General features: G+C 41.7%; 1 protein-coding gene and 1 long non-coding RNA gene across 13 annotated transcripts in view; one reads left to right on the top strand and one right to left on the bottom strand.

The window, feature by feature from the left end:
• Positions 1–23,867, bottom strand: part of LOC106508909 (uncharacterized) — a 156,082-nt gene that overhangs the window by 116,234 nt on the left and 15,981 nt on the right. The gene's annotated exons all lie outside the window — the stretch shown is intronic.
• Positions 21–19,450, top strand: POPDC3 (popeye domain containing 3). Of its 4 annotated transcripts, none has more exons than XM_085011064.1 (4): positions 21–188; positions 15,734–16,085; positions 17,718–17,774; positions 18,976–19,450. In XM_085011064.1, the coding sequence occupies exons 2-4, from the start codon at positions 15,972–15,974 to the stop codon at positions 19,255–19,257; spliced, it is 453 nt and encodes a 150-aa protein (XP_084867190.1). In that variant the 5' UTR covers positions 21–188; positions 15,734–15,971; the 3' UTR covers positions 19,258–19,450.

Here is a 23,867-nt window from a genome sequence, read left to right as displayed (position 1 = left end):
CCCGCGCCGCCGAGCCGCTCGGGAGCCGGGCTGCGGTCACTGAGAGCTCTGGCGCTGGGCGGGCGGCGGGCAGGAGCGCGCGACCCCGGCGTCAGGAGCTTGGCACCTGCCGGTGGGGCCCGGCGCTTTCGGCTGGGAAACTTCTGCGGGTGAGAGGCTGGAGCTCCGCGAGGGGCCGAGGAATCCAGGTAAGGAGGGGCCGGGGCGCCGCGGCCCCGGCCTCCCGCCGCCGTCCGCACCCTCGCTCATCGCGAAGCCGGGGCTGCTCGACCCGCACGGCCTCCGCCCGGGCCCTGCCCCAGTGTGGGGGCCGCGAGCCTCAGGCCGCTCAGAGCCCCTTCGCAGCCAGTGCTCCCCGGCTGGCCGCGCCGCCCGGCTCCCGGCCCCGCTCGGGCTAAGTGGGAGCCCTCAGGTAGGCGTCGCGCCGCTCGAGCTCGAAGGGCTGGCGGTCGCTGCTGCGGGTGGGCGCTCGGGGGTCCGCCCCATAGAGGCGAAGCTTCCTCTCAGATCTGCTGTCGCTCCCACTCTTGCAATGAGCACCCTGGAGTTCCCCTCTTTGGGGGGCGAATTTCCTAGGTAGAAAAGCTGGTCCAGGGGACCGCGAGAGCTTTAGGTTCGCCTTGGGGGAGTCGGGCAGCGGCGGGGAGTTTCCCTCTGCATAGGGTCTCACTGGGGCAGGGTTTTCCGGCTGAGTTGGGGACGCAGAAAGCGGCCTCATCCAAGGTCAAGCTGACCTGCATACTCTATTTGGGGAATCCCCCTGCGGCGGGGGTGGGGGGTGGGGAGAGGATAGAAAGAGAAAAGATATTTGAAAACCACTAAATTACCTCCTCACCAAGATCGGTGAAGAGGTAACGATACATTTTAAGTGTCGGTATTTTACAAGAGATTAAAGGCACAGAATCAAATGCAATAATAGAGCTATAACCAAAAAAAAAAAAAAAAAAGTTTTAGGGGACATTTTGCAAAAAGTGAAAAAGTTCTATATGTGAATAATAAATGGAAAAGTGAAACTAGAAGCCTGCTTTTGAACGTAAAACCTAACTTGATTTACCAAACTTCTAGAATCTTCCTTCCTAACTTTTTACTCTTTCGTGGTTTGGCATTTTCAGTTTGCAAGCTTGCACACTGCCAAGTGAGTTTTATAGCAGCTTTAAAAAAATTATTGCTGTCTGTTTATACTAAGGTTTGGTGGCCATTTTCTGTCACTTTTAGTACCAGGGACTGTTGCATGAACATACCCCTCGTGTGACAGTACAGGAACTTGGCATTGTTCTTTGTGGCAATGGAAAACCAAACAAGAAGTAGGTGAAACAAAATATAAACAAAAATTAGATCTCTTTCTACATTTGCAAAATGAAGTGGTCCAGTGGATCCCAGATGGTCTTTAAGGCTCTTCCCTTCCCTGAGGGACTCGGTTTGTCTTTTGAAGAGTTTGGGATACACAGATTGAGTGAAATCTAGAGTAAGATGTTATCGGTCCTAAAATTTTATGCATATAAACTGAGAGACCTTTGATGGTTGAGTTTCTTTAATCTCATCAGTCTCTCAAAAAAGCTGAATCATTGTGCATCCTGTGTTTCTAAATGGTGACAGTCTATGCTATTAAGTAAAAATGTGTCATGGGAAACCAAAATCCCATGCTTCTTATCACAAGACTAATAGGGTTGACACACTGCAGCATTCAGGTCTGCTTATTTTGAAACAGTCCCCAGGTAAGATCAAGAATGGTTATGAAGCATTTGCTGTTGTACATGAGCATAGCAACACGTAAGCAACATGACAAGCAAGAAGTTTCAAAAGTGCTTTAGAAAATATCCACAATAGATTTGCAAGCCTGCAAATTGCACTTAAAATCATTTTTTGGTAATTACGGTTGTTGGTCAGCTGGGATTATGAGCTGTAGAGAATAGGGAAGAATTTACAAGAGTCTACTGAATCACTAATAATTTTTTAAAGGAAAAGGAAAAAAAAATATTTCTCTTTTATCTAAGTAGTTACAGAAAAATGTCTTAAAATGAAAGTTACAACAGGTCATTTTGTAAATTAAATAAATAACCAGGAGAGTTCCCTGGTCTAGTGGTTAGGACTTGGTGCTTTCACCACTGTAGCCTGGTTTCAGTACCTGATTTGGGAGCTGAGATCCCACATCAAGCCACTGCATGCTGTGGCCAAAAAATAAAAACATTAGGAGTTCCCATCATGGCTCAGCAGAAGCAAATCTGACTAGTATCCATGAGAACAAAGTTTCAATCCCTGGCCTCGCTCAGTGGGTTGAGGATCCGTGTTGCCATGAGCTGTGGTGTAGGTCGCAGACTCGGCTTAGATCCTGTGCTGCTGTGGCTGTGGTATAGGTCAGTGGCTACAGGTCCAATTTGACCCCTAGCCTGGGAACCTCAAAGTGCTGTGGGCGTGACCCTAAAAATAAATAAATAAAATAAAATAATTTAAAAGGCGAAAAAATAAAAAATGAAAACTTAAAGCTCCTGTAACAATGCTGGCTCCTCCTCCAGCCCAGGGAGTTCAGGGATCAATTCACACAGACCTAAAGTGAGACCTTCTCATTTTGTGTTTTTCAACAGAATGACCTCTTAGTGATTCTTATATGGAAGAAGTGGATGGGTAGGGAATGGTACTAGAAGGCAGTCCATGGTGACCTTCAGTTTTTTGTGGAGTCTTTTTTTTTATTTTAAAAAGATCCAAAAATGTGACAGTGTTGGTATTTGTTAATTCTGGATGTTGGGTTCATGGATTTTTATTCTCTGAAATCACCTTTTATAAAATGATTATAAAAGTAGCAAACAATACAGAAATGGCAAAGGAAAAATAATGTCCCACCATCCAGAAATAACTATCCCTAACAGTGAGTGAAGATCATTGCATTTTTTGCATTTATGCAAATAGAAGGATACAGACACATTAATATGTAATGTTCTGTATAGTGTTTTAGGGTTTGTTTATTTTTAGTCTTTGATAGAAGTTTTGAAAAAACAAACTTGTTTGTATTTTTTTTATTATTTTTTTTAATTTTATTTTTGTCTTTTTGCTATTTCTTGGGCCACTCCCTCGGCATATGGAGGTTCCCAGGCTAGGGGTCTAATCGGAGCTGTAGCCATTAGCCTACGCCAGAGCCACAGCAGCGCGGGATCCGAACCGTGTCTTTAACCTACACCACAGCTCACGGCAACGCCGGATCGTTAACCCACTGAGCAAGGGCAGGGACCGAACCCGCAACCTCATGGTTCCTAGTCAGATTCCTTAACCACTGCGCCACAACGGGAACTCCGTTGTTTGTATTTTTGATTTTCAGGACTTTAGACTGCTTTTTAAACTTTAGCATTTATTTAAAAATTCAGTATGCAACAGCTCTGACTTTAAATGAGTTTTAAGTAGCTTAAGTTTATTTGCATCTAAGATGTATTTTTAGCTCTTTAAAATACACCTCATGGGAGTTCCCATCATGGCTTAGCAGTAACAAACCCGACTGGTATCCGTGAGGATGCAGGTTTGATCCCTGGCCTCGCTCAGTGGGTTAAGGATCCAGCTGAGCTGTGGTACGGGTCGCAGACACGACTTGGATCCTGTGTTGCTATAGCCTGAGAATTTCTATATTCCGCATGTGCAGCGCTAAAAGGCAAAATAATAATAATAATAATAAAATAATATAAAACAGATCTCATCATTTGAAACTGGGCTTCAACAGTGTCAACATCTGAATTTTACTAAGATGCAAGCTCCATGAGGGATTTATTGAATTACTGCATGTTCATTAGTAATATTTTCCTGGCCATTTGCAAGTTTATGATACAGTCAACTATACTATAATGCTTGTTTTGAAAACCAGCAACATTCCAAATGCAGTTAAAATATTAAGGAACAATTTGAGCATAATGTGAATTTTGCACTTGCTTATACATGGTTTACTCAGCCAGAAGCACCAGATGAACACATTAACCTGCAACCAGCTAGCCGAGTCCTATAGGAATACACAAACTGCAAACACACACAGACCTCAGACAAACACCAGCTACCTTGCTTCATGGCATGGTATCCTGCAAAACTGTGTTTTCCTGTTCTTTTGCACTTATGAATTTTTTACATAAAACACACTCATGTAACACCGCAAGAATACCTAAGCATCTTGATTCAAAAATGCCAAATAGTGCATGCAGAAGGAAAGCTTCAGTATTGAAGAGAAGCTTGAGATAATCAAACATTTTGAAAGAATCAAGAGAATATGTGTCATTTCCTGAGCAGCAGGAATAAGGGAAGTACACACAATGTGGATCATGACAGGCAGTGGACAGAAATCAAAGAAACATCTGTGGCTGGAACCTCAACTACCACAATGTCAGTAACAACGAGGCTGAAAGAAATGGAAGAAATGGAAAGACTGTTGAGCATGTGGTTGGAGGACCATGAACAGTCTTTCTTGCGGTCAACGAGAAAGCTCCTCTCTCCAGAGGGACACTTGAAAAGGAATCACTGTGCCCTTCAGGCATCTGTCATGGCTGCTTTGATGGTTTCAAACATCGCTGACCCTGGTGTGTGGCTCACATGCTCATTTAGCCCCCAAAATGAGAAAGGAAAGCCAATAGCCAATTAGCTAGCACACAGGAACTGATTAGGTGTGTTTGCCAGCAAAGAACCTGAGAACCTGTAGTAGATAACCAGAAAAAAAGTGAGTTCATTTGCTGCATGTAGGTCACTTGGAGGAGAGGTAAAGGGAGGTGTCTACCTTGGATTCATACCAGAAAAGACTGTTTGATGCATCCATGAGTCCAGCTTTTCTTGCATCTTTCATCGGGAATCTCGGGGGAACCTACTGCGTGATGTGATAGCGGCTGATGGAAAGGGAGTGGCTTCCTGCTTGTGCTTTAACCATTTCCAGGATATGCAGACGTCAGAAGAGCTTGAAGCAGAGCATGAGGACTGTTCATTTAAAGTGATCAAATGGAGAGGTTTACTGCTGTTTCTTCAAATTAACAGTTATAAAGCACTGAGTGATTTGGCACAGGATCAACTTCCTATCTTTCTGTCGCTCCAAAAATTGTAATTTCTTTTTTTCTTTCCAATTTTATTGAGATATAACTGACATATAGCACTGTATCACTTTAAGACATGTAGCATAATGACTGATCTTACACACATCATGAAATGATGACCACAACAAGTTTAGTAAATATCCATCATCTCATATAGATACAGAATTAAATAAATGGAAAAAATATTTTTTTCCCTGTGATGAGAGCACTTAGAATTTACCCTCTTAACAACTTTCACATATAACATACAGCAATGTTAATTATATTTATCATGTTATACGTTATTTACTTATAACTGGGAGTTTCTTCATTTTGACTACCTTCATCCAGTTCCCTCTCCTCCCACCCCCTGCTTCTGGTAACCACAAATCTCATTTCTTTTTCTATGTTTGTTTTTGAAGTATAATTGACCTACAACATTGTGTTAGCTCCTGGTGCACAGCATAGTGAATTGATATTTCTGTACGTTTCAAAATGATCACCATAAGGCTGGTTACCATCTGTCACCATAAAAGATATTGTATAATTATTGACTATATTTCCCACACTGTAGATTTCATGCTCATGACTCATTTATTTTGTGACTGCAAGTTTGTACCTCTTAATCTCCCTCATCTATTTCTCTCATCTGTCCTGCTGAGAAATTGTAATTTTTTAAGAAGACATTTAAATTCATTGAATCTAGGACTGAAGGGGGGAAACAAGAATGTTGTTGGTTTGTTCCATTAGGTCAAGATATTTAGATCCAAACTGTGCATGAAGCAGCATGTCCTGGTTTAAGAGAGCAGAGTCTTGGCATCTACCTGCCTGGGTGTGAATCTGGACTCTATCATTAATATATCCTTAAACAAGCTACTTAATTTCCCTATACCTCAGTTTTTCTCATCTGTAAAATGGAGACAGTGAAACTACCTACTTCAAAAGTTGTGAAGATTAAATGATGTAATATATTAAGGTTCTTAGAAGCATGCCTGTCATGTAGTGAGTGTTTAGTAAATGTAGGTAATACCATAACAGTAAGAGTGCTGGTAGTAGTATATGAGGCTTAAGAAGATGGAAAATAATAGGAAACTATATCTAGTCACTTATGATGGAACATGATGGAGAAAAATGTGAGAAAAAGAATGTATGTATGTGTGTGTGTGTGTGTGTGTGTGTGACTGGGTCATTTTGCTGTACAGTAGAAATTGACAGAACACTGTAAACAAACTATAATGGTAAAAATAAAAATCACTTAAAAAAAGATGGAAAATAGATATTACATTAATTTCCCATTGCACAACTTATCTAAATTTGGTAGAGTCACACAATTAGAAGAATTACAGAACTATTTGTGATGAGTTTCTATGGGCTCTTTTTTTGTTGCTGGGTTTTTTTTTTTTGTTGTTGTTGTTGTTGTTGTTGCTATTTCTTGGGCCGCTCCCGCGGCATATGGAGATTCCCAGGCTAGGGGTTGAATCGGAGCTGTAGCCACCGGCCTACGCCAGAGCCACAGCAGCGCGGGATCCGAGCCGCGTCTGCGACCTACACCACAGCTCACGGCAACGCCGGATCATTAACCCACTGAGCAAGGGCAGGGATCGAACCCGCAACCTCATGGTTCCTAGTCGGATTTGTTACCCACTGCGCCACGACGGGAACTCCTGGGTTTTTTTTTTTTTAATGATTTTTTTTTTCGGTCTTTTTAAGGCCACACCTGTGGCATATGGAGGTTCCCAAGCTAGGGGTGGAATCGGAGCTGTTGCTGCCAGCCTACACTACAGCCACAGCAACGCGGGAACCAAACCGTGTCTGCGACCTACAACATAGCTCACAGCAATGCTGGATCCTTAACCCACTGAGCGAAGCCAGGGATCAAACCTGCAACCTCATGGTTCCTAGTCGGATTGTTTCCATTGCGCCGTGACGGGGATGCCTGTTTTGTTTTGTTTTTAGTGTTAATCTCTGGGTGTGTCCAAAAGATCAAATATTTGCCATATATATAAGGCTCAATTTTACAAAGAACTGATCCAACTGAAGGTCAACCAAGGAAGCATGGTATTCTGGGACTTTGGAGATTGGTATATGAATGACCAGACTATTCTAGACATTCCCCCTGTGTCCAAATGCTCAACAAGGTTGGGGCCACTCCATGAGGAAAACCTGTAAAGTGGTGCTGGGAACCACTTTATGAATGAATTTATGAGTGAATTTAAATGTCATTCCCAGGGCCACTTATCCTGCCTGTTTTCCAGACATGATCAAAGACCTGTTATCACCTGATTTTCCTAATTTAAATCTAGCAAGGATTGAGTATCTTTTGCTCTATAGACCTCTAGTCCAAGTCCATCATATAATGGAGATTATGAAGTTAACGAAAAGCTTCACATATAATGAGTATTACTAACTGTGTGTATTCATTTCCTATTGCTTTATAACAAATTACCACAAGTGTAGTGGCTTAAAACAACACACATTTATTACCTCTATTATTGTGAGTCAGAACTCCAAGCACGGCTAAACTGAATCCTCTGATCAGCCTCCAAAGCTTACACTCCAGGTGTCAGCCACACTGCACTCCTTGTTTGGAGTCCATCCTCCTCTTCCCAGCTTTTCAGGTAGTTGGCAGAATTCAGCTCCTTGTAGTTGCAGGACTGAAGTTCCTGTTATCCTGGTAACTGTTGGTTGGGTACTTCTTTCAACTCAGAGACTGCCTACATTTTCTTCCCTTGTGGTCCCCATAGGCAGTTCACAGCACAGGGTTTGCTTTTTTTCCAGGCCAGTAAAAATATGTTTCTTTACTTTCCAAGTCCTCTCCAATCCTACAGTGGAGTCTTATATAACTTAACATAATCACAGGGGTGCCCATTGGCCATATAAGATTCTCTAATCAAGGAGCCACTGACCCACCTCATTCATAGGTCCTACACAGATTCAAGGGAAGAGGATTTTAGGGTGTGTACACAAGCAGGGCAGGAATCTTGGGGGTCAGCTTAGGGTCCTCCCTGCCACCATATGTCATAAAGTGAGAAATCAACCATGGCTGCAGATAATCAAATATGGCTTTAGCTGAGACACAACAATCAGAGAAGCCTGGCATAGTCTGTGGGCATGTTCTCTAATTTCAAGTCTCAAGAGAAGGCAAGCTTTCGTTGGTATGAAAGGTCAAAGGTATTACTGCAGGCTAGAAGCCTATAAGAGACTCGAGCATTATGTAAAAATAAAGGGTGGTATGGATGAAATGATCTAAGATTTCCAGTCTGAGATGGTCTGTCTGATACTTCCACGAAGTATCATCAGAAGATGAAATGAGAAAACCATTCCTTATAAGTGCTCAGGAAAGTGGAGTTCTCTTAAGGCAAAAGGAAAAAGTAGTGACTTCCTTTGTAGGATAAAGAGGCCAAGAGCTGAGTAGGGTTGGCCGTCTATATAGGCAGAGACCAGATGGTGACACATCTATGCCTTGGATAACATCTGACTGTAGCATGTGAATATTGTAGCCAAATATCATTTACATTTATATCAACTCCTGCTCTTAATCTTAGATAATTCTTCCACATTTATACATTTATATGCTATACATATGCACTGTTGACACAGCATCATGCCAAGTCTTTTCATTTCCTCTCTGTTGCTTGAGAGGCTCTAGACCAGCACAGTCCAAGAGAAATGTAATGCGAGCCACACATGTAATTTAAAATGTTCTAGTAACATGGAAAAAGAAAAAAAAAATGAGTGAAATTCACTTTAGTAATCTGTTTAATTGAACCCAGTATTTCCAAAACATTATCATCTCAACATGTCATCACATTTATAAAAATTATTAATGTAATCTTTGCACTAAGTCTTCAAAATCCCTTGTATACATTGCATCTTACTCAAACCAGCCACACTTCAGGTGCCCCACCACCATGTGTGGCTGGTGGCTACTGCCATGGACAGCACAATTCTAGAATTTTAAGGTCTCTCTGGTCATGGGCGTTGAACTTTGACTCTCATTTTGCTTTGTGCTCACTTTATAAATAACTTTACCAGTTCCAGTCCTTATTCAGTGTTATCCTGTGGTATTATAGGATCGTTGTTAAATATCCCTCCATCCTGCCCTTTATCTTCGGCTGTGAACTCTATTGCTAGACCAGGAGCATTAGGTTAAACATGACTCAGGTCGAGTCCCCCTTTCCTTGGATTTCCTTCCAAGCTTCGAGATCTCATAATTCCAAAGTGTCTTTGCCCCTTTTGTGTTCAATATCTCAGTAGAGACATCTTCCTTTCATTTCTTCCTTTTAGTCTAACACCTAAGACATTGATTCTGGTATTGGTTATATCTCACTTGAGCTTCCTGGCTTATTAACCAGCTTGTTCTAAACACTGCTTTCCCACCTGAGCATTATTATCACTGATATGTGTGTGTGTGTGTATATATATATATATATATGCTAAATACATAGCATATTATGTATATATACATATATAGTCATCAGAGAATGGCCAATTAATAAAGCCAATATTTTAAAAATACACACTATCTACATTCATTTTTTTAAAAAATTAAATATATATCCCATCTGAGAGAAGAAATCATGATGCTTTAAAAAGGAACATTTACTTAATGGTCAATTTAATATATAGTGGAAGCCATGTAGACAGATAACAAAAGCCATAAGACCTCAGGGCTTAGAAAGTACACCTCAGGCCACCATGTTAAGGAAAGGCTGCAGCAAAACATCCACAAACCTTGAGCCCCCCTGGAATGATGAGTGTGAGGAAGAAAAATGCCTCCTCACCTGAGCAAAGCATGGAAATGAGAACCCACAGGATAAAATGTGCCTTTCCAGCCCTTTAGAAATAAGGAATAAAATCCAGATCCTTACTCTACAGAATGCTCTGGTGTCTCTCAACCCCACTCTCCTAATAGTTCCAAACCCTGGTTGCACAACACAATCCCTGGGCAGTTTGTGTAAAAATGCCAGTGCCCAGGCTCCACCACAAGCCCAAAGTAATTAAACAGTCTCTAGGGTTGGTCCAGGCACAAACCTGGTGTTAGGACCTGTAGTCATAATTCAGGTCTGCCCCTCAGCTCTATATTTTGACCTGTGCTAGAAATAAATCTTCTATTCCGTATCATAGAGAGCCATGTTATTTTAGAGCTAAAAGGAGCCTCACATTATTTGTGTAATTCTTTGTCAGTGAAGAAACAGGTCTGGGAAGATTAAAACCACACGCTGTTTAGGGGCACAGCTAAGACTAGGACCCTTCTCTTAAGTAGGAATGCCAACTGGACCGAATAGATAGCAGACAGGAGCACTAACACCAGGACCACTGCCGTGAATAGATAACTAGGGATCAGAGAACATAACATGTAGTAATCAGCACAGAAAGATAGAAATCAGCCAGACATGGACAAAGCTGAAGCCCTGTAAGCAAGGATAATTCAGAGATGCTTCAGGAATAGCATAAAATAATGGCTTTCAAACTTTGGAGGGCATAAGAATTAACTGGGATCCTATCAGAAATGCATCTTCCTAGGTCCCTTCCTGGCTCAGCAGTTCTAGGGCAGAGCCAGGGAAGGGGCGGTTTAACCAACCACCTGGGTGATTCTGATGGAAGTGATTGGAGGACACTCGCTGGGAATCACTAGGCACCGGTGTAAGGTACAAAATTGTTGATGGCTTCCAGAGACTGGCTTCCTGGCTATCGGAAAGTGAAGAGTTCAGGATGGGTTAGTTCTGAGTGAATACCTACCAGCAGCAGGTGGTTAGGAAACAAGATAGAGAATAACTGAGATCACTCCTGCAGGAATGAGTAAATTTAGAATTTACAATATAAGGTTAGTTTGCCTTCAGTTGTAATCCCCTGAAGGAAAGCATTCTTCTAAAAACTATTCTTCAAATGGCTCAGCTCTGTAACATGCAAGTGCCAAGTACAGTAATGCCATTAATATGTTATTTTTTTACATTGCTAAGGAGTAACGGAGATTTTCTCATTTGAATCTTCCAGCATCCTTTAAAGTGGACAGAATAGGTAATGTTACTTCTGCTTCACTGCTGAATAAACATGTCTAAGTTCATCTAAGTCGCAGGGAGGAAACTGATGCCTACATTTGCTAAATTCTGGTACTGTGGAAGCAGAATGATCTGCTTCTGATTTAGACTGTGAGTTTCAGAGTCAGGCAGACCTGGATAGACTTTTAGTTCCAATATGAGCAGTGTGGTGACCTTTAACAATTTACTTGCCTTCTCTGGGTTTCAATGTCCTCATTTGTGAGACGGAGATGATAATACCTTCCTTGTGGGGCTGTTGTGAAGATTGAGTGAGATAATTTTTAAATATGTCTGGCACATAGTTGCTGAGTAAGTATACCTCCTGAAAGATAAGTAGGGAAAACTAGCTTTAAGTTAATGATTATTTCCCATATGGCACACATACCAAAGTTGGGCTATGATTCCAATTAATGAGTAGAATATTGATGGAATTTTGATCTTCTGGGTTGCTTAGCAACCAAAACTAACACAATACCACAAGCTACTAAAGTTGTTTTAATCAGATCAGGAATTCAGATGCTCTTCACGAACTGAATGTTTTAAGAAAAAGATTCTCCTATGAATTTGGAGTTGTGCCAGACATCTTTTAAATAAGTGATGTCCCAACCCTTTAGTGTCTTCGTTCTAAATTCCCTTGAATGTCAGGACCTCCCCCATTTCTTTTCCCGAGGTGACAGAAGATGTTAGAACATCTGTTGAATTGAAATGAGATGGAGAAGGCAGGGAGAGAGCTTGCACCTCTATACCCGTGTGTTTAATCCACATTCATTGTATGTCAGGGGTCAGAAATACAAAAATATTTTGTCTCATCCCCTTAGAATTTTGGAACCTAGAAAAGGGGAGTGAGTCAATGTTGAACAGTAATACATCAGACTCTTTCATGAGTCTCTGTCCCTGGCAGTATTCTAAGCATTATGGATTGAGCAGTACAATCAGATAGAGCACATCTCAGATAGCCACTGTTAGGATGATTATTTTCCTGGCAGACCATCCTGGCAGAATATCCCAGTGGTCTCGCAACATATTAAATTGCATTTGAAACCTTGAGAGGAGCATTGCCTGATGGGGAGGGCAGGAAGCTGAGCGGAGGTGGACTTGAACTTCCATCCCCCTGCTGAGACTAACAGCCTCTTTTACCTGAAGCAAGTTATAACCTTACCCTGTGCCCCGCCTTTCTCACCTGTAAGCTGAGCATGAGGATTCAGAAACTGCCTCCCTCCTGGCCCTGTGATGCACGGAGATAAGAAATATCCAAGTTCTGAACTGATAAATGCCGTTTCTGAACTAATCAACCGTTTGCCACCAAGTTTATATTACGTTTCATTGAACGCCCTTGTTCCTTGTATCTCACGGTCTTACAATTTATTTATTTATTTATTTTGTCTTTTTCTAGGGCCACACCCGTGGCATATGGAGGTTCCCAGGCTAGGGGTCTAATCGGAGCTATAGCCTCTGGCCTACACCACAGCCACAGCAACACTGGATCCGAGCCGTGTCTGAGACCTACACCACAGCTCACGGCAACACCGGATCCTCAACCCACTGAGCGAGGCCAGGGATCGAACACGCAACCTCATGATTCCTAGTCGGATTCGTTAACCACTGAGCCACGATGGGAACTAACTCCACGGTCTTACAATTTAAATAGAAAAAATGGGGGGACTCAGAAATATTGTTTATTTGTACTTAATTTTGTTTCCATCATTTGTATCTCCGTATATTAACTTCTTTCACAGGGAAGATTGACTTTGTTACTGAAGAAATCCATTGTGCTACTTGGGCATTTCGGCATTTATTTACCCCAAACATGACTTTAGGCCTACAGGCCTTTAAAACAGGCAGCTGGTGGATGAATCATGTTCAACATTCCTATAGTGCTGCTGGCACATTTCAGAGGAACACTCAGGCTCATCACCTGCCCCTGTCAGTTCTTCCTCTCCTAATAAAGTACATCTGTTTTGGTGACTGAATAAAAACACACCACGTGGAGAAAGGCTGGGTGTGGAGTAATTTAATCAGGGCAAGTCAGCACTCCCTGTTGAGCGATACAGTATCAAGCATAGGAAGATGGTTTTGTAGCAGCTCATTGAAACAGAAGTTGACTGGAAAGGGCCGGAAGTACTGTTCCTCTTATAATGGGTCATACTCCAGGAATGGAGGTGGCCCAGCACATCCCCCACGTCAAGAGTTTAAGGGGATGGAATTGCCATAAGAGCCCTTCTGAACAACCACAAACGTTTTACATGGTCTTTTTCAATTAGCATCATTTTAACAATTTGTGGAGGATTATAAATTTTTCAGGCAGTTCAAACCCAAGTTCAGGGCTCTAACGGCAGTGCTTTTTTATATTGACTTTTCGTGGCAATGCTTGGCATCCTGAGGAAGTGATTAATTTAAAAATACCTGAGTTTTAAAAGTAAAGCGGCAGGGAGACTGACATTTGCAGTCTGCATTTCACGCTACTCGTATTTTTTTTTAAAAAAATGTTTCTTTGTTGTGAAAATCCAGTAATACATAGTCTTGCGTTTTTTGCGGGGTTTTTTTTTTGTTTGTTTTGTTTTGTATTTTTGTCTTTTTGCATTTTTGTTTAAAGGGGAGAAACGAAACATGTTCAGGGTGCCAGTCTGCCTTGAATCTCATCTCTCGCAGAGGGATCGGTGGAGTGATAGAAGGATGCAGAATGTTTAAAATGTATTTGAGAGCAGCATAAGTAGAAATAACCATAGGACTGTAAGTTGTAGATCCGTGTTGTTTATTTTTTTCTTTTAATGATTCACTTAGTGATGTTCTTAAAGTCATTACTTGCTGAGAAAAGAATCATTAACCAGGATGAAAAACTAGGAACTTCGGCAGCAGTAGCTTCTTTATTTTCATTTCTTTCATTGTTGGGAGTAATGCTGTTCCTTTTTTTGACTTCAGCTAGGTCATTTTCACCTCTGTATGTATGTATTTTTTTTTTTTTTCCTGAGACAAGATCTGGGGTATCTGATCTTTTATTCAGGTGTTCCAGGAAAAAAAAAAAATCCGTCTCAAAAATCAAAACACTAAATATGGCCAACAAGTTTAAGGTTCTTGAATATTATTTTTGTTTCAAAAAAATCAGTTTAATGAATACTTCACATTGAAACCACTTATCGGAGTTCCCATTGTGGCTTAGAAGGTTGAGAACCCATCTAATATCCATGAAGATGCAGGTTTGATTCCTGGAGTCACTCAATGGACTAAGGATCCGGCAGTGCCATAAGCTGTGGCATAGGTCGCAGACACAGCTCGAATCTGGCATGGCTGTGGCATAGGCAGGTGCGGCCCTAAAATGAAAAAAAAAAAAAAAAAAAAGAAACCATTTATTGTTAACACTGGTACTAAATGATACATACCCTACAGCTTCTGTCATCATGGTTAAATCTCTGGTGAGTCAGATCACATATTAGCATTTTTACCATATGGCTGAAAGGGTAGGGAATATATGTGTGGAGGAACAAGTCAGTAACATTTTTGACCATCTGGTAAATAAATGTGTAAGTAGCAGGAATTTTAATATTATTTATTTAGTTATGTGGATGCAGCCTTTAACCTGAAATAGCCTCTAATACAGTCAAGTAAAACTGAATTTATATTTCTCAATTTTTAATTAAACATTTTCAGTCTACTATGTGCTCTTATAATCTGACTCCTAATTTTGTGCTTCTTATGTTTACTGATTTATTCAGGCTCCTTACAGTGCCTAATTTAAAATATCTTTCATGGGGGAGTTCCCGTCATGGTGCAGTGGAAACGAATCCGACTAGGAACCATGAGGTTACGGGTTCGATCCCTGGCCTCGTTCAGTGGGTTAATAATCTGGTGTTGCCTTGAGCTGTGGTGTATGTCGCAGATGTGGCTCGGATCCCGAGTCCCTGTGCCTGTGGCGTAGGCCTGCAGCTGTTAGCTCCGATTAGACCACTAGCCTGGGAACTCTCATATGCCACAGGTGCTGCCCTAAAAAGCAAAAAAAATATATATATATATTAAAATAAAATAAAATATCTTTCATGGGAGACCACCCGATTGGGTCTGGCATACAGGCTCAAGTACTGAAGTTCTGCTCTGCCACCAAGCACTGTGAGGCCTGGGATAAATTACTGGGCTTCTCTGAGCCTCAGATTCTTCATCAGTAAAGAGCGAATAACATATTGTCAAACAGTATTTCTCAAAGGGTGGACCATGGCTGGATGCATCAGAATCATGTGGGGATCTTGTTGAAAATCCCAACACTCGGGCCCCACCCTCAGAGATTCTGACTCAGGATATCTGGAAACAGTCTGTGAATCTGCATTTTAGTCACTGTCCCAGGAGATTCTGGGTTACACTGAATTACTGTTATAGAGAGCAGCTGATTCTAGCACTTGGCTTTCTTGAAAAATATGTAACACTAACATTTAATTCTCACATGACAGCTAACTCTAACAAACACTAAAATTTCTGTAAGTAATTTATTATTATTAATAAGCATAACTCTAAAATATGCATTCTATATCTTAGAAATCTAACACGACAGAATTTGTGCTGAAAATATTTTAACTTCATAGAAAATAGGATGTCAATTTGAATAAGTAATGCTGGTGATTCATTACATCTAGTTCTCAATTCCCCTTGTTTAATTAGGATCCTTTTTTTTTTCTTCCATAGGAAACCACAGAATATTTGAGGACTACATGTAAGTCAGAGGCCCAGATGAACTTAAGGATGCTATAACATGGGATTCTTAGTTTTTTAAGATCCATATACATCAAGCCCCAGTCCAGTGTCCAGGCTTTCGATTTTGTGAAGAGAGCAAAACTCTGATGATGGAAAAGCCAAGGACTTAATCACTTGCTTCGATATCATCTCACATCCACTGAAACGTGAAGCAGACCATAGCACAGCCATGGAAAGAAATTCAAGTTTATGGAAGAACTTAATAGATGAGCACCCAGTCTGCACCAGCTGGAAGCAGGAGGCTGAGGGAGCCATCTGTCATCTCGCCAGTATTTTATTTGTAGTAGGTTTCATGGGCGGCAGCGGCTTCTTCGGGCTCCTTTACGTCTTCAGCTTGCTGGGGCTGGGTTTTCTGTGCTCCGCTATCTGGGCCTGGGTGGATGTCTGTGCAGCCGACATATTTTCCTGGAATTTTATATTGTTTGTCATCTGCTTCATGCGGTTTGTTCACATTGCCTATCAAGTTCGCAGCATAACCTTTGCCCGAGAATTTCAGCTGTTGTACAGCTCCCTCTTCCAGCCTCTGGGGACCTCTCTACCTGACTTCAGAACTATTGCTCTGAGCTCAGAAGTGGTTACTTTGGAAAAGGAGCATTGTTATGCCATGCAGGGGAAAACCTCCATTGACAAACTCTCCCTGCTTGTTTCAGGAAGGTTTGTACTCTTGGTGCTTGCATGTCTTTCCTCTTTATTACTTAGTACCTTATGTTTCTTTCTGCTGCATTTTCCCGTCTCAACATAGCATAGTCCTGGGCAGCATTCTGCACCCTGAGGCATGAGAAGGCCCTTGACACATGAATCAAGGGCAGAGTCATTTAGAGTCCATGATGTTATTTGCTTGAAGCAAGATATAATCTAGAGTCTTCATATTTCTTCTTAGAAATCAAATGGATGAATTGGTTTGTCTGGATATGCTATTTGCTTCCAAGCTAATCACTAAGAGTCAAGAAGAGGATGATGCCAGCTTGAATTTTTAGAATACTTATGTCAGCATGCAAAGGGTTTAAAGTAGATTCTGATTGGGCATTTTTTTAAGTAATAGAGAATATTCAGGAGTTCCTGTCGTGGCTCAGTGACTAACGAATCTGACTAGGAACCATGAGGTTGCGGGTTCAATCCCTGGCCTTGCTCAGTGGGTTAAGGATCCGGCGTTACCATGAACTGTGGTGTGGGTTGCAGATGCAGCTCGGATCCCGAGTTGCTATGGCTGTGGCATAGGCCAGTGGCTACAGCTCCGATTAGACCCCTAGTCTGGGAACCTCCATATGCTGTGGGTACGGCCCTAGAAAAGGCAAAAAGACAAAAAAAAAAAAGTAATAGAGAATATTCACATTTTATAATGGTCAGTGTTTTCAGTAAATTCTAGCAAGTGCAAGTGGGGGGAAGTGAACTATATATAAAATTTGTAAACAGAAAGTTTGGGGGAGGAAACAATAATGTGATTATTCATGTTTTTAAAAAAGCTCAATATTTAGTTTCCAGAAGCATTTCCAGTGCTACTTCTTTATGTTCTTCAGTGTTCTCCTTAATTTAAAATCTGACTGAGTGCATTGAAACTTTTTATTGAAATATATTATACACACATAAGTGGGCACATATCATAAGCGTAGAGTTTGATGAATTTTCTGATGAATTTCACCCACTATACCAGAATCCTAACTATGTGAGGAACAGCAGTACATAAATCTTACAAGAGATTTCTGTCACTTATCATAATGTATGAATTTAATATTTTGCCCTTCATGATTTTAAAAGCCAAAAAATAATCATCAGAGATCTGAAATACTGCTGCCCGCCCCCCATCCCCAATTTAGTGCTCTCTTTCTCCTTCCCTCATAACTGATGTCCTTTGTGTTTGGGTAGGATCAGAGTGACAGTTGATGGCGAATTTCTGCATTACATTTTCCCCTTCCAGTTTCTGGATTCTCCTGAATGGGACTCACTGAGACCCACAGAGGAAGGCATCTTTCAGGTAAGGGATAACTAGACCATGGCGTGAACACTGCCTCTTCTCAACAGAATCACGCCTTGTTTAAATACAGGCTAGCAAACAAATGGAACGGCAGATGACCCAGGAATAACTTAGATTTGACTCTGGAACGTACGGGGTAGCAGGCATGACTTCTCAATCCTACTTGAGTCTGGCTGATGAATATCGCTTTACAGGTTGGGCAACAGAAGAATGGATTTAACATATGCCTGAAAGGAGTCTGTGATAAACGTTATTTTCCTTCACTTAGCTGCATATATGGGAATTGAAATATAATTAATTGATATTTGACCCTAAACTAAACACTGCCCCCTGTCACAGTTTAAAAAAACACCACCAAAAAAAAAAAAAAATCTGTCCTTATTTCAAAATTAGTGACTTAAAATTCAAAATGCTGATGAATTTCAGTTGTTTGCTGGCAACAAAATACTAAACTTACTGTTACTACTCTGCTGTCCTGTCTGGTCGTTTTGAAAGATAATTCTTTCAGTAGGTACTGTCTATGATGGTGTACTGTTTTCATCTGGTTAATACACGTGACATACCTGTGTGTGTACCCAAATGCAGATTCATATACATCAGCAGAATAGGTAAATAAATTCTATTCCGTATGACAGAAACTGTATTAGGGTTAAATGTCCCTAGTCTTCAGGATAGACTTAGAACTATTTCTCTCACATTAGCTAACTTTACTATTGTTTAATATTAAGTAGCCCTCACTTCAGTAAAATGCAAAATATAGACACCTGAATTTAGAAAACAAACAAACTGGTGATGGGCACGACATGGCGCTTATTTGTGTTATTAATTACATACATAGTAATAAATTTTATAGTTTCTATTTTTACAAAATATGGAGAGTCCATGGGCTTTTTTTAATGTAAAAATCAGCAAGCGACATTCCTTTACAACTTGAGTCTAAAACATTGCTGCAGGCTGTGGCGTGGGTCCCAGATGCAGCTCAGATCCTGCTTTGCTGTGGCTGTGGTGTAGGCTGGCACCCGCAGCTCCAATTCATCCCCTGGCCTGGGAACTTCGGTGGGCCTCACATGCAGCCATGAAAAAAACAAAGAAATAAAAAAAAAAAAAACAAAAAAAATCCACCTTGGAGCCAAAAAACCTTGTGGCAGAACATTTCTTGTTTCTTAACCTCTGTTTATGTGTGTGGTCTTTTTTTTTTTAGGTAACTCTCACAGCAGAAACTGATTGTCGCTATGTGTCTTGGAGGAGAAAGAAATTATACTTGCTCTTGGCTCAACATCGTTACATCTCCCGCCTGTTTTCAGTCTTAATTGGCAGTGACATTGCAGACAAACTCTATGCCTTGAATGACAGGGTATATATAGGAAAAAGATATCATTACGATATTCGGTTACCCAACTTCTATCAAATGTCAAGTCCAGAAATGTCCAGATCACCCCTGACGGAACAGTTTCGGAATTCCAGAAGATATTGTGATAAGTGACCCCGCAAAGTCTGAAGTTTTGTAATTATAAAAAAAGACTCTCGTTATCATTCCCCAGATGTAACAGCAAAATACAGAAAATTGAGTTCACTGATATTTTTATAAATCCAACTCAGAGGCAAGATGCCATTGCCAACTGTTTTATTCATTTCAACTTGTGCATTGTCAATAAATTTTACAATTTTTTTCTGTATTTCTCATTGGAATATTTGGGGAGGGGTGAATAACCATAGGTAGTTTGCCCTTTTCTGCTTGAGAACTGGCAGAATGAAATTCTCCATTCTCGAATATGTCCCCAGATTTATTCAGATCTGCTGCCTTCCCCTATCGAGTTAGGTGTTGCTTCTCAAGAAGCAGACAGTTCCCATTTCAGCTCAGCAGGAATGAACTCAGCTAGTATCCATGAGGATGTAGGTTCAACCCCTGGCTTTGCTCAGTGGGTTAAGGATCCGGTGTTGCTGTGAGCTGTGGTGTAGGTCACAGATGCAACTCAGATCCCCGTTGCTGTGGCTGTGGCATAGACTGGCAGCTGCAGCTCCGATTCAGCCTATAGTCTGGGAACTTCCATATGCCACAGGTGCGGCCCTAAAAAGCAAAAAAAGCAGACAGTAAGTTCTCTCAGCAAGAGAATGTCCACATCAGTGTTCCCAGAATCCACTTTTTTGCTACAACCTCTGATGAAATCAAGATATATTATTGCAGTGGGCGGCAACTATTTATTTTCAATGTGAAGTTATTTAATATGGATAGAAAGTAGAATAAATGCTAGATATGATAGTATTCCAATCTTTATTTTATTGCTGCAAGTAATTGATCGGCTTAATCATTACTATAAAATACTTTAAAAGAGGCATTTCATGGGAAACAAAGCTACGTATTAATTACTGAGTAAAAAGACTACCTGTGAACAAATAGTAAAAATGTAGCAGAACATCTCAATTTCACCTGTTGGGCTGAAAGTGCAAGAGGAGGTGGTTTGACTGGACAGTGAGGGACTCCTATTGAAAGCCCCACCCACCGCACAAGCAGGAGAGCCTGCCTTTCAGCCCTTCCTTGGATTTGTAAAGAAGAGCTTGAGAGAAAGACAGATCTTCTGTCACAGATCTGATCCCTATCTGGAAAACTGAAGTCTGGGTTTCTGAAAGTCACGTGTAGGCCAAGTTTGTTTATTTGTTTATTTATTTATTTATTTATTTTTGTAGAAAGAGCATCCTACACTTAAGTGTATATTGAGCACGTACTGTGTCTTCCGGTGCTGACCTGGGCCCTGAATACTGCAGATGACAGAGATCTTATCCCTCATAGAGCTTACCTTCTGGAGGTGAGGGAGACAGATAAAACAGTAACTCAGAAACACCTAGAGGCAGAAAGAGATAGTACGATGGAGAATGCTAAATCAGGGAAGACAGATAGGAAGGGGCACTGCAGTTTTAATAGTGGTCAAGGAAGGCCCAGGTGAGAAAGATAACATTTAACAAAGACTTGAAAGAGGCAAAGGAACATCCATGCAGATATCTGGGGACAGAGCAATCTGGGCTGAAGAAGAGCAAATGTAAAGGTCTTAAACAGAGTGAGCGCTAGGGAGAGAGGGCAAAGAGGGGGTTGTAGGGCCCAGTTATTCATAGCAAGACCTTGACTTTGATTCTGAGAATGACCAGAAGCCATTGGAGAGTTTTAAACAGAAGAGCAATGTGATCTGCCCATGTTTGAATAGAATCACGTTGGCTGGTCTGCTGAGAACAGACCAGTGGAAACTGGGACAGGAAGGGATTTGGAAGGGGGACCAGGGTTAGTTGTGAGATGCTCTGAAGTTAAAAAGAGTTGGAGGGGTCTAGAGTTCCAGAGAAAGATTTGGGAGTATTTCGCATATAGTTGATATTTAAAGCCACGAGACTAGATGCGATGGTCAAGGGAGTGAATGTAGATTCAGAAGAAAAAATGGTCCAAGGTCACTTCCTCAAGTGCACAACCTAGTTAGGAGGACAAGGAGGTGGGGAGAGGTCAGCAAGGATGTGAGAAGGAGCAGGTGGTGAGGGAGGAAGAAAATCAGGAGTGTGGGGTCCTGGAAGCCAAGGGAAGAAAGTGTTTCCAGGAGAAGGGAGCAATGAACCGCTTCAGAAGTCCCCGTCAGTGATGCGAAACCTGAGAACAAACCATTGGGTTGAGCAGCATGGAGGCCACTGGTGAGCTTGACAGGAAGCGCTTTTAGTGGAGTGACTGGGGATAAAAACTTGACTGAAGTTCAATTGAGGGGAAATGAGAGGCAAGAAGCCAGCTTCTGCTCATGGCAGATTTATTTGCTGATGAGAATGATCCAGAAGAAAGGGGTGAATTGCTGGAGTGATGACTGTGGGAAGATGAGTGATAATGGGATCCAATGACTTTAAACAGGCACTGGGACAGTTAATCATCAGTAAGAAGAGAGGGCAGAGTAAACGGGAATGCAGCTTTCTGGCAAATGCGTGATGTAATGGGAGCTTGTGAAAGCTCTCTCATAATTACTTTTATTTTCTCAGTGGCCTGAGAGGGAAAGTCAGCACAGAGGATGGGGAGGAAGTATTGGGGTTATGTAAAGTACCTTAGTTTGTCTGTAGGTTGGCATCTGCCCTAAGTGGGACAGCATCTGAATCACTAGTTGGGATGAGCTACTGAGTTATTCAAGCGGGGCATGAACTAAATGGACAGTCAGAAGGTTCTTTTGTCTCCCAGCCACACATGGCTGTCACAGGCAGCTCTTACAAGCAAACACAATGGCAGCTCTCTGGTGCCATTGGAGGCCTCCAAGAAGTATCCACTGGCTTCACAGTGGCTCTGGGAGAAATTCATTCCTTTGCATCTGTAAGACTTTGTGGTATTAAATACTAAAATACAGAGCACCCCAAGTAGCAGTCATACCTTAAGTTATTCCTAGCTAATAATGTAACAGGGGTTGATTATCAGATAGTTTTCTAACCATGAAAGTCAACTGAGAACAAAGTCACACAGAAATAGGATATAGACTTTTGGCTCAAATCAGGTGGCAGAGGAAGGGGAAGGATTTACATATAAGTTTTCCAGGAATCTAACCATTTTTAGGATGAGAGGGAAGGAGGACAAACATCACAGGATAAGGAGATGCTAAGAGATGCTGTGAAACCTTTCCATCCTCACACCTTTGGGTAGGTCAGGCACCATCCCTCAGTATTAACAGATCGGAAATTATCCAACACCTTGGCTTGCACCCAGTTTCTCGCACCTCCAAAAATAAAATAAAATAAAATAGGAGTTCCCATCATGGCGCAGCAGAAACGAATCCAACTAGGAACCATGAGGTTGTGGGTTCAATCCTTGGCCTTGCTCAGTGGGTTAAGGATCCAGCATTGCCGTGAGCTGTGGTGTAGGTCGCAGATGGGGCTCAGATCCAGTGTTGCTGTGGCTGTGGCATAGGCCAGCAGCTGCAGCTGCGATTAGACCCTTGCCTGGGAACCTCCATATGCCACAGGTGTGGCCCTAAAAACCAAAAAATAAAATAAAATAAAATAAAAACCCTATAGTGACTTCTATTTGAAATGTCTAGCAAACCACATTTTACTATCTCCAAATACTCTAATCAACCTGGAGGGAAAGGAGAAAGCACTGATGTCCTGGAAGAGTACTCTGGAAGTGCAGTATCACAGTGCACTTAAATTTAATCTCTATTAAAAATTGGGCTCATTTTAATCTCAGCCTAATTATTTCCAGCCCTAAAATCCTTGGATTCCTTTATCGCTGGTAAGAAAGCTGTAAGTTAAGCTACCGATATTTTCTTGTGTTAAAAATGCTTTGTGGCTCTGTATACACTATGTGTACATGCCCAAAGAAGTGGAGCACCTTGTTGAAAAGATTTCAAGATCGAGGCATTCGAGCATTATCCCCAGTGTGGGGCTCTTCCAAGCCTGGGGCTCTTGGCGACTGTAAAGATCACAGGCCCTCGAAGCTGGCCCTGTCCAAGTGTGGTCCCTATGACTTGAAGTTCCTGAGGTGACTGCTTTGTGCTTTTTTGGTCCTAAATTCTGTGGTGAGGAAGGACTCTGAGAAGTAGCCTGAGGGGGAAAGGGAGTGGCTTTGTCTTAAAATGAACCCATAACCCCACCCGCCATGCACCCCAAGTTAACCCCAGCCACCAAGACAAGTTCCCAGAGGTTGCAGGCCCCTTGTTACACAGTCTTTTATTTCACCTGGCCATTTGGAGGCTTCCCATTTCCTTGGGGTAGGATGTTGGGGGCGGCGGGGGAGGGGGGAGTCCTTTGAACTTGCTTTGACCTCTGTGCAAATATAAGAGAGGACCAGTGTGATTTGCACTGGACTCCGCACCCTTAGGAACAGAGGGTGCTGAAATTCATCTACCGTGAAAAATAGTACGATGCTCACTCAGCATTTACAGGTTGAAGAATGTTCTCTCCTCTTCAACAGAGGAGCAGAAGGAAATTCATTTGCTCTCTGCTCATCTGAATAAGCTCTGGATGTCATACTGTCACACGGCACAGAACCAGAAGGACAGAATTGATTTGACGGAGCCATTACATAGTGAAATCCCTCAACTAAGCTGGCAAGAGACATAAAACAAAACATATTGTACTCGGCAGACAGTA

This window comes from Sus scrofa, chromosome 1, assembly GCF_054392235.1.
Source record: "Sus scrofa isolate SSC_HxYL_T2T_F1_AM1 chromosome 1, Sscrofa_HxYL_maternal_Yorkshire_Landrace_v2.0, whole genome shotgun sequence".
NCBI classification, from domain to species: domain Eukaryota; kingdom Metazoa; phylum Chordata; class Mammalia; order Artiodactyla; family Suidae; genus Sus; species Sus scrofa.
The sequence above is the reverse complement of the archived record's forward strand: the minus strand, read 5'-3'. Positions and strand labels throughout refer to the sequence as shown.

Bases quoted from the DNA above. Each gene is read 5' to 3' on its own strand.
- POPDC3 (XM_021083799.2), top strand. From the start codon at position 15,972: ATGGAAAGAAATTCAAGTTTATGGAAGAACTTAATAGATGAGCACCCA. The intron at 16,457-17,665 runs GTTTGTACTCTT...GTGTTTGGGTAG, and splicing joins TCCCTGCTTGTTTCAGGAAG to GATCAGAGTGACAGTTGATG. The intron at 17,775-18,975 runs GTAAGGGATAAC...TTTTTTTTTTAG, and splicing joins CAGAGGAAGGCATCTTTCAG to GTAACTCTCACAGCAGAAAC.